This window comes from Podarcis raffonei, chromosome 3, assembly GCF_027172205.1.
Source record: "Podarcis raffonei isolate rPodRaf1 chromosome 3, rPodRaf1.pri, whole genome shotgun sequence".
NCBI classification, from domain to species: domain Eukaryota; kingdom Metazoa; phylum Chordata; class Lepidosauria; order Squamata; family Lacertidae; genus Podarcis; species Podarcis raffonei.
Genome location: NC_070604.1, coordinates 116,750,045 through 116,761,583, shown reverse-complemented (window position 1 = coordinate 116,761,583; position 11,539 = coordinate 116,750,045). Strand labels below are relative to the sequence as shown.

Sequence of the window (11,539 nt, the reverse complement as noted above, 5' to 3'; positions counted from 1 at the left end):
GAATGAAGAATCACCTTAGGTGAAAGTTCTGGTGGAAGGAAAGAACCACCTTCATGGAAGTAAAAGCATGGGAAAGTCTGAAATGCTGTCAAGCCATGGCTGTATTCCTGACAGGCTGGGCTCCCATCTTTTGCAGCAGCTTGGAAGAAGGTGCTGATACTTTGTCTTCACTACAGAACAACAATAACCTCAAGGCTTGATTCTTGCAATGTGCTCTGTATGGAACTATATTTGGGCCCAGTCTGGAGACTCCAGCTAGTGAAATATTGTGTTGCTAGGCTGTTGATGGAGACAGACTATTGCCAGCACAGAACTCCAGTGCTCAAAGGTCTGCACTAGCTGCATTAGGTGCCAGCTTGAATAAAATATGGGAGGGGGGAGGTAAGCCCCTGCCCTGCATAATCAATCACATGATGCAGCACAACACACCATTTGAATGGCAATGCCCATTAACTTTGGGGGGAGCAGGGCCCTCAAATGTTTTATTGGGGAGGGCGAAGGGACCTTGGCCCTTAAGAGTTGGCTCCTATGTTGGCTGCCCATACCCTATCGGAGAGCAAGTGTGGTGTAGTTGTTAAGAGCAGTAGACTCATAATCTGGTGAACTGGGTTCGCGTCTCGGCTCCTCTACATGCAGCTGTTGGGTGACCTTGGGGTAGTCACAATTCTTTGAAGTCTCTCAGCCCCACTCACCTCACAGAGTGTTTGTTGTGGGAAGGAAGAGAAAGGAGAATGTTAGCCACTTTGAGACTCCTTCGGGTAGTGATAAAGCGGGATATCAAATCCAAACTCTTCTACTCTTCTTCTTCTTCTTCTTCTTCTTCTTCTTCTTCTTCTTTTTCTTTTTCTTCGTCTTCTTCTATCAAGGCAGTTTCAAGGTTATTGTATTAACTTACAGGGCCCTTAACAATTTCGGTCCAAGATACCTCAGGGACCACCTAATCATAGAAGTCTTGGGGGGAATCATCGTCAGTGGTCCCTTCCAGATTCAGAAGCCCAATTTTTTGGAGCTTCATTCCGAATGAGGTCAGACAGGCTCACTCCCAACTAAATATCAGGTGCTTACTGAAGAGCATTTTAACTGAAGTTTGATTTTATAGTTTCGACCGGGGCTGGATTTTATTTTTTAATGTATTATATCTTTGTAAAAGACTATTGTAGTTAAGTGGCATATGAAGTGTATAAATAAATGAAAAGTAAATTAAAAAGAAAGCCTTTGTGGACAGAATCATGATTCTGCAATTTATCTCCACATCAAATTTGGTTTTATTAGGTTCAGAATGTCAAAGTATCGCGAGTGGTTTGATTGCTGGAAGACGTTTCAGCAGCTCAAAGCATTCTTCCGAATCACCAGCCCACATGTTAAGTACATCTGGTTAGCGTGGAGACGAACTTTTAAAAGATGGGTGGATGCAGTTTAGCCAGTGCAGGCACAACACGATACAGTCTGTGGTAACCTGATAAATGGAGGACATGATCAGTACTAATCAAGACATATGAATGCATGCTGGAAGAAATCAGCTGAATTTCATAACAATCAGCAAGGCAATATCTTAAAACAGAAACTTCAAGAACCTATGCATATTTGAAGGTCATCGTTGTACTTCTCAGACAGAAAGGGAAAGGCTTTACCAACGGTCTAAGGGTGGGGGAGCAATGCTCCCACTGCAAAATCATAAAGGTAAAGGTACTCCTGACCGTTAGCTCCAGTTGCAGACGACTCTGGGGTTGCACACTCATCTCGCACTATAGGCCAAGGGAGCCGGCGTACAGCTTCCGGGTCACGTGACTTCCGGGTCATCTGACCAGCATGACTAAGCCACTTGTGGCAAACTAGAGCAGCAGACGGAAAAACGGTTTCCCTTCCCGCCGGAGCGGTACCTATTTATCTACTTGCACTTTGATGTGCTTTCGAACTGCTAGGTTGGCAGGAGCTGGGACCGAACAATGGGAGCTCACCCCGTTGCAGGGATTCGAACTGCCAACCTTCTGATCGGTAAGTCCTAGGCTCTGTGGTTTAACCCACAGCGCCACCCATGTCATTCATAGGCATGTTTAAATTTTATTACAAAATGTTGTTTTATACATACAATGTATTATACATCATAAAAAACACACCCTTTAAATCATCACTGCTATAGGAATGGCAAGTATGAGGGAATGTTACTTGACTTTGTAGAACAGTAGCCTAAGTCACGCTTTTGCCATTACATTCATAATGCCAAGCAGGGACCATGACAAAAACTGTGTATTCAAAGGCTCCGTCATTCTCTCTTTCTGTGTCACATGAACTTCAACTTCCCACCCTCAGTATCCCAAAGGGAGAATTTGAATGGACTCTCCACGCCCTCACTACAGCAAAAAGACTGGTATTGATTAACTGGAAAAATAAAAGTGCTGCTTCCTTTAATGGTTGGAGTGAAGATATACACAAACCCGCTACACATAAACAAGTTGTGTACACACGTAGATTTGCCATGGACAAATCTAACGATATCTGGAGTTCATTTTTATAAATACCATATTAGATTAAGGTCTAGTTAACCACAATAACAAGTCCCCCCCCCCCATTTCGCAAGATACACAAAATCTTTTTGTTGTTGTTTTGTTTTTCCCACCTACATGGGTACTATTTTCCGTTTCTTCTTCTTTTTTGTGTCTTGCCTTTGTGGCTATCTTTGGTAGCCTTTGTCCAGATATTACAATTTTTCTGCCATGTGATAAATAAATAGAAACATTACCTGTCGTAATTTTACAGCAGAAAACAAAGCCAGGAATCAGGCACAATGCTTCTGAATACGCATCTTCATCATAGGAACATCTTAACTTGCATACACACTCAGGTTGCTTAGCTACAGGTTCAGGCAATCTTTGGGGCACTTTATCAAAAGAGAAGACAAGGGATCATCAACATCTCAGAGCATTTCCCCATAGTATTAAAAATTCCACATGCACAAAAAGAATTTAATATCTCCGCGCCATAATCCCACTTCAAAAAAGTCATATAAGGTTTCCACTAACAAAAATAACCAGAGAGCACCTTTTCTTTTGTTTCTTTGATGAACTCAGACCATGAGTTTCTGTATTCCTGCAAATTCAAGGGCTTTTCAAAGACACTCCTCCCACCTCTCACTGTTTTTCACAAGAGCAGAATCTATCCACCCCTTGGGATCCTGATCCAGAAAGTCTCTTTTATTTGGCTTTTTACAACAGAAGATGTAGGCAGCATTATCACAGGCTCTTGTGGAAGACATATTTCCAGCACTGGAGCATCTTGATTTGCATTGACCTCAACATGTAATCTCTGCAAATCCAAGAGGCGTTAAAAGCCATTCTTACAAGAATTCATTTGGCTTCACAGCAATGCCTGTCTACTCTACAATTCCTTAGAAAGCAAGATTTGTTGGAATTTCCACACACTGTGTGGATTACAAAGAACTCCCTGAGTATATAACAAACTGAAGCTCAAGCCATATAAGACTGAAGCACTGTTAGTGGGTGGTTCCATAGACTAGATGGATGGGAGGTTGCCTGCTTTCAATGGGATTACACTCCATCTGAAGGAGCAGCTACATAGCTTAAGGGTACTTTGCTGTTGCTTGAGGCTCAGGCGGCCTCAGTGGCCCAAAGTGCTTTCCATCAGCTTCATATAGTGGCCCAGCTGCACCCCTATTTAGACAGTGACAGCCCAACTTCTGTCATTTATACTCTGGTAACCGAAGCTACGAACATGAGTTTGACCAAGCTACAGGAGGCAGTGCAAGACAGGAGTGCCTGGCATGCTCTGGTCCATGGGGTCACGAAGAGTTGGACACGACTAAATGACTAAACAACAAAAACAACCTCTATGTTTGGGACATGGGTGGCGCTGTGGTGTAAACCACTGAGCCTTGGGCTTGCCGATCGGAAGGTCAGCAGTTCGAATCCCCACGACAGGGTGAGCTCCCGTTGCTCTGTCCCAGCTCCTGCTAACCTAGCAGTTCGAAAGCACGTCAAGTGCAATTAGATAAACAGGTACCACTCTGGCGGGAAGGTAAACGGCATTTCCGTGCGCTGCTCTGGTTTTGCCAGAAACGACTTAGTCATGCTGGCCGCATGACCCAAAAAAACTGTCTGTGGACAAACACCAGCTCCCTCGGCCAGTAAACCAAGATGAGTGCCGCAACCCCAGAGCCGTTTGTGACTGGACTTAACTGTCAGGGGTCCTTTTTAACATCTATGTTAGATTATTGCAACACATTATATATAGGGCTGCCTCTGAAATTGGTTTGGAAACTTAAGCTGCTGCAGAATTCGGTGGTCAGGTTGCTCACCAGGGCAAAGCAGTTTGAGCATATCACACCAATCCTAGCTTGACTGCACTGGCTGCCAGTTAGTTTTGGGACCCAATTAAAATTGCTGATTTTACTTATAAAGCCTTACACAGCTCAAGATCACAATACCTCAAGGACTGCCTCTTCCCATGTGAACCAGCCTGGACCCTTTGATCATAATCTGAGACCTGTCTTTGTGTGCCTCTTGCGCAAGAGGTCTGGAAGCTGGCAACACAAGAACAGGTCTCTTCAGTGGTGACACCATGTTTCTGAGATGCTTCAGGAACAATATATGTATATCATAGTTCTTCTAGCACAAAGAAAGTGTTGTGATGTTATCTGGCTTTTGGCAGCAAAGGACAAAGCCGGGAGCAGAGCAAGATCTTCTGGATGACAAATATTGACCATGGGAACAACTTGACTTGCATGTACCCAAACATTTTTTGTTCAGTCGTCGGGAGACTTTACATAAACAGAGATCAAGAGATCATCAACGTCTCAAAGTCATAAGGTTTCTATTTCTGCGAATAACAATGGGGCCATATCCCCATTTATTTGATGAATCCAAACCATGATTTTATACATCCTTGCAAATACAAGATCTTTTCAACTTGTTCCATCTCCCACTGTTTTTTACAAGACCAGCATGTACCCACCCGCTGGAATCCTGACCAAGAAATCCCTCCATTCATCATTGTTCCTCCACCACATTAAAAGCATGGGAACATTACCTTGTTTTTTACCCTGTTGTGGGGATTTGATCCGCCGACCTTCTGATTGGCAAGTCCTAGGCTCTGTGGTTTAACCCACAGCGCCACCCATGTCCCATTTGATGTCTAAATACTATGAGTCTATTCCCTGTGGCACCATTTTCACAAAAACATCCACATGTGAAATGGAGGTTTTCTTTCCTCTGCTCTCTCTGCCAGCACCACTAAATCTGTTCCAAAGGATTCAGAGATGCCATGATTTTTTAGCAGTCAGGTAGTCCTTATCCTGTGAAACTTGGGCCCAACATCACTCACTTCAGTTTAGAGTAGAAAGGGTTTATTGTCTTATTGTCTTATTGTTTATTGTTGTTGTTTTTTACTACGATAATACCTGACAACACCCCCCCCCGAAGAACCGTTTTCATTACTTATAGCAAGCGAGATGGGAAAATATAAACTGTGTGAAAATAACAAAACTATATAGCTAAAGCTGATGTTTCTCGAAACGCTTGGAAGAAGATGAAAGACTCTCCAAATATTGATATTAGAAAGAAGCATGATCTTGTTAGCCGCTGGAGAGACATCAAAAAACTTTGGACGGATTCTGAGAAGGGTGATGTGACGCATTCTTTAATTGGGATCCACCATTATAGAATAAGACCGAGCTGCAGAGATAAATAGTCGTAGGGGGAGGTGAGTTCTTAATTTGTTATTATATATGCACTTCAAGTCCGATTTGGCAAATCTCCTCTGGAAAGACTAATGTTCGATGCAGCCGGTCTGGGAAAATTAATGAGCAAATGCCTAGATTTGATTTGATTTCATTTTTTCGGAACTGAGAGAAGATGGTGTCTGCCAGCTGCAAACGACTTTTGGATTAATTCAACATAAACACGAGCGTGTGAGGATATACAGCAAACAATAGGCGAAGAGTCAAGCAGATAAATTTCACACAGAAGCATATCATTGCTTACTTCAACTCACCTGTGGAAACAACTCAGAGGCCATGAATGAAGGAAAGGTAACAACAGGAAGAATTAAAGGAACTATTGGAAACTCAAGGCAGTAGAGATATAAGATGATCAGGGCCCCACCGAACTTGAGGCATGGGAAGCCCCAATAAAAATTTATAATTTGGCGGAATATTTGGACTATATGATATGTATTTTTATAATATGGAATATTTAATGTGATTTGATTGAATTGTTAAAATGGAAAATTTAATAAAAATTATTTTTTTAAAAATTCTGTTCCAAAGGATTCAGAGAGGCCATGATTTTATTAGCAGGTAGTCCTTATCCTATGAAATTTGGGCCCACATCACACACTTCAGTTTAGAGTAGAAAGTGTTTATTGTCCCATGGCACAAGACAAGCATAAACATGCTAGCCACATAAACTTTAAAAGATGCTGGTACATCATGAACTAACCTACTATAATATCGTTCTGGGCTTAGAACTAAACTTTGTGAGATACCAGTATACGAACAGATGCCCAACCATTTTGGCATGCTAGCTCGCCATGCTATATTGAACCATGCTTCTCTACTGATACGTTGCACAGAGCAAAAACTCTTTTCCTTGAATGCCTCACACACCTGCCATAAGCAAAAGTCCCTTTGCGATTGGAAGGACATTATTGCATAAAATGTCCAAGTCAATCTCTCAATATGGCTTTGGTCAATTGTTTAGGCACTTTAACTGAAGAAGAATTCATCAATATCTCAAAGCATTTCCCATAAATAGAGAAATGCAAAGCAAATTAAATCTCTCAAAACAAGTCTACTGCAAAAAAAAAAGTAATTTGAGGCTGTTATTTCCAAAACCAAAGTTTGAGTAGTTATTTGATGAACTAAAACCATGGGTTTCTGGATCCCAGCAAATTCAACAGCTTTTCAAAGACACGTGTTCCATCTCCGTCTATTTTTCTCAAGACCAGCATGTACCCACCGGCGGAGGAAGAAGACGGGCCAGTCCCCGTCCCCCCGCCTGCTCTCCACCCCCTGGTTCCGGAGCATGAAGCTCCACCACTGCATGTACCCACCCACTGGAATCCTGACCCAGAAATCCCCCCTCAAATCATTGTTCCTCCACCACATTAAAAGCATGGGAACATTACCTTGTTTTTTACAACAGAAGACAAAGTCGGGATTAGAGCAGACTCTTGTTGAAGATGCATATTCACTGTGGCCACATGCTAACTTGCATTGACCATGACATTTCTTGCCTTCAGGGTGGACCATTCCTTGAGACACTTTGGAAAAACAGAGAAGATACCATCCACATCTTTCCATATAATGAGGGAGGGAGAATGAAGAGTTTGATGTCTAAATACTATGAGTCCATTCCCAGTGGCACCATCCCATTTTCACACAAAAATCCACCTGTGAAATGGAGGTTTTCTTTCCTCTGCTCTCTCTGCCACCACCACTAAATCTGTTCCAAAGATTTAGATCTGTTCCAAAGATACATACGCTGAAGTGTATGTAACCTGAAGCGTATGTAACCCAAGGTAGCACTGTATCTCAAAGAATTTCCCATAAATAGAGAAAATACAAAGCACATATAGTCTCTCAAAACAAGTCTACTGCAAGAAAAAATAATATGAGATTTTTATTTACAAAACCAAATTTGAGCAGTTATTTGATGAACTAAAACCATGAGTTTCTGTATCTCAGCAAATTCACCAGCTTTTCAAAGACACAGGTTCCTTCTCCCACTGTTTTTCACAAGACCAGCATGTATCCACGTGCTGGAATACTGACCCAGAAATGCCCCCTCTCATCACTGTTCCTCCACCACATTAAAACCAAGGGAGTATTACCTTGTTTTTTACAACAGTAGACAAAGTCGGGATTAGAGCAGACTCTTGTTGAAGATGCATATTCACTGTGGCCACATGCTAACTTGCATTGACCATGACATTTCTTGCCTTCAGGGTGGACCATTCCTTGAGACACTTTGGAAAAACAGAGAAGATACCATCCACATCTTTCCATATAAGGAGGGAGGGAGAATGAAGAGTCTTATGTCTAAATACTATGAGTCTGTTCTCAGAGGCACCATCCCATTTTCACAAAAACATCCACCTGTGAAATGGAGGTTTTCTTTCCTCTGCTCTCTCTGCCAGCACCACTAAATCTATTCCAAAGGATTCAGAGACGCCATGATTTTCTGGCAGTCAGGTAGTCCTTAACATGTGAAACTTGGGCCCACCATCACTCACTTCAGTCTAGAGTAGAAAGTGTTTATTATCTTATGGCACAAGACAAGAATAAACATGCTAGCCACATAAACTTTAAAAGATGCTGGTACATCTTGAACGAACCTACTATAATACAGTTCTGGGCTTAGAAGTAAACCTTGTAAGATACAAGTATACGAACAGATGCCCAACCATTTGGCATGCTAGCTCGCCATGCTATACTGAACCATGCAACACCTAACCTTCAGCTTCTCTACTGATACGTTGCACAGAGCAAAAACTCTTTTCCTTGAATGCCTCACACACCTGCCATAAGCAAAAGTCCCTTTGCGATTGGAAGGACATTATTGCATAAAACGTCCAAGTCAATCTCTCAATATGGCTTTGGTCAATTGTTTAGGCACTTTATCTGAAGAAGAATTCATCAATATCTCAAAGCATTTCCCATAAATAGAGAAATGCAAAGCAAATTTAATCCCTCAAAACAAGTCTACTGCAAAAAAAAAAAAAGTAATTTGAGGCTGTTATTTCCAAAACCAAAGTTTGAGTAGTTATTTGATGAACTAAAACCATGGGTTTCTTTATCCCAGCAAATTCAACAGCTTTTCAAAGACACGTGTTCCATCTCCGTCTATTTTTCTCAAGACCAGCATGTACCCACCGGCGGAGGAAGAAGACGGGCCAGTCCCCCCCCCCGCCTGCTCTCCACCCCCTGGTTCCGGAGCATGAAACTCCCCCACTGCATGTACCCACCCACTGGAATCCTGACCCAGAAATTGTTAGGAGAGGCTCAGAACTTACAGGGTTAAGAGTTCTGAGTGATGACGCCTCACATTCTGAGGGCGGGTTTAGAACACTGAAGGGAGTGGTTTACTGTGTTCTTTCAGTGTGCGTGTTAGCTCCGTGGAGAAAGGAGCAACATGGGCGAACTGTCGCCAGGAGATTTATAGATGTTGTGTTTTGCTAAGGAATAAAGACTTTAAGATAAGGAGACTGCTGCGTTTCAGCCTGAGTTATTGCCTTCGCACGAAGAACGTTCAAGCTTCTGTTCCGCTGTGTTTTACAAGCTCTGCTGAGTCAAAGGTCCCAGGGGGGAAGACCAGAGCGCAGAGGAAGTGTGCCGGACCCCCGGACGAAATTGACCCCCAACAGGTTATGGAGATCAGCAATAAAGATAAGCAACGTTCGTGTGTGAGAGACTGCAGGCAAAGAGGCTGAGGAGCAGCCAAAGGCCAGCTAAGGAGTAGCTGGAGCCAGCCAGGAGTTTGCTGGGAGGAGCTGAGATCTGCCGGACCGGGAGGTACTCGTAAGTAGGCCGGGCCCCGGGGGAGAGATGGCAGACAGCCAGAAGTCGTCAATCCCTGTTGATAAGGTGGACGGGAGCAAGCCCTGGGCCGGGAGAAGGCAGGCACTGAAGAAGACAGTGGGAGCCAGGCCAGAGGGGGCTGAGAATTGCTCTGAGGAAGCACCAAGCCCAGGAGGGGCTGAGGGACGCCCAAGAAGCCCAGAGGGGGCTGGAAGTCCAAGAGGGGCTGAGGGACGTCCAGAAGGCCCAGAGGGGGCTGGGACTGTGTTGGAGGGCTGCCGGAATGCCCCTACATATGAGCTGCATGCTGGAAAGCAGCTGAGAGAAGAGAAGAGCTTTGCACCAGAGGTTGGGGGTGCAGGCCATTCCAAGGGTCTTGAGAGTGCCCAGGCTGTTTGGCTGGAGCTGGAGGGGGTTTGCAGAGAAACCACAGCAGAAGCCAAAGGCCATTTTCCCAACGGCAGAAAAGCTGCAAGCAGTGCTGCTGGAAAGGTTGGGGGGGCAGAGAAGACCAAAGGCAAGTTTGCAAAGTTTTCCACTAGGCGATGTTTTGTTTGTGCTTCGGCTGACCATCTGCGTCGCAACTGCCCACAGAGAGCAAGGGAGACAGGGCAGGATGTGTCCAAGGTCGCTTCCCATGGGAACCAGCCGGGTTTCCATGGCAACTGGGCCTGCAGAGGGAGCAGGCGTGGGAAAGCTTATCAGCTGACTGCGTCGATGGCAGTTTTGGACAACACCACCTGCAGCGAGAGCCCCAAGGTCGGGGGCAGCAGGAAGTCAGTTGCTAAGGCAACAAAGAAGGACAACTCCGGAGGGGGGAGAGTCCTACGTTGGGTTGTTGACTCGGCTGCGAATGCCCATCTGGTCACAGCGCCACCTGATGGACAAATGTGGAACTGCAAGGCTGTTTCAACTGAGAAAACAGTTAAATTTGCTACAGGTTCACAGGGACGTGTAACCCATGTTTCTAACATGTTTGTCTCTTTTTTACAGGCTGAATTGAAGGTTTATGTTCTCCCTGAGATAAAACATTGCCTGCTGTCTGTACCTTGTCTTTTACAGGAGGGATATTCAGTGAGTTTTGAAAAAAATGTTTGCACAATTTCCAGAGATGGGAAGAAGCTCATAAGTGTTGAGAAAAATCAGAACAACCTCTTTGTTCTGGAAACACCTCTGGAGGGTGAGGGGAATACTGGGAAAGCCACTGATCACACTCATGTGTCGTGTGCTTGCGTGTGGCACAAGAGAATGTCACATGGGTCCTGTGAGGACGTTCAGATGTTATCAGAGTGCACCAAAGGGTGCAGGGTAAAAGAATGTGGTCAACCTTTGAATTGCAAAGCTTGCAGGAAAGCCAGAAACAAGGGATTTAATGATCCCAGGGTGGAGAGAGTAACCACAAAGCCTTTTGAGCTTGTGCATGCAGACCTTTTAGGTATGCCACAGCCAAGTCTGGGCAAGGCCAAATGGCTGATGGTGCTGACAGATGATTATACGCGGAACGCATGGGCTTTCACGCTGAAAACGAAGGATGAGGCAACGCAACTGATCAAAGATTGGGTTGCTGAGGTGGAACTAAGGTTCTCCACCAAGGTGCAGGGGTTCAAATGTGACCGAGGTTCAGAGGTCACTGGGTCTGCTCTAAAGAGTTTCTTTCGCCAGAGGGGGATACGTCACAAGGTGACTTCTCCTCAGGAGAATGGCGTGGCAGAGCTGAGGAGTAAAGCTCTGGTTCGAGCATCCGAGATTCTACTGGATGACTCTGGTTTGCCTCAAAGTTTCTGGGGGGAGGCGGTAAAGACAGCCAATTTCACGATGAACAGGTGCTACAATGCAGTGGTAGGTGACACCCCGTATTTCCTGCTTCATCGGCAGAAGCCGCTTGTGCATTTCTTTCGCACTTTTGGTAGCAGAGCCATGGTGCCTGTACCAAAGTTTCTGCAGCAGGAGGGTGGCCCAAGGTACCAGAAAATGATCTTCTGTGGATATGAGCCTGCGACAAAAGGG

The 11,539-nt window shown here is 44.5% G+C and overlaps 1 protein-coding gene across 1 annotated transcript in view; it reads right to left on the bottom strand.

Moving 5' to 3' along the window:
* Nucleotides 1-1,241: 1,241 nt before the first annotated feature.
* The window catches only part of LOC128411389 (uncharacterized), a 29,561-nt gene continuing 19,263 nt past the window's right edge, over nucleotides 1,242-11,539 (bottom strand). The window contains exons 10-11 of the mRNA XM_053383721.1: nucleotides 2,741-2,878; nucleotides 1,242-1,456 (exon numbers count right to left, since the gene is read on the bottom strand). Coding sequence (XP_053239696.1) covers nucleotides 1,395-1,456; nucleotides 2,741-2,878 — 200 coding nt within the window. The 3' untranslated portion in view covers nucleotides 1,242-1,394. The remainder of the gene's footprint in view (nucleotides 1,457-2,740; nucleotides 2,879-11,539) is intronic.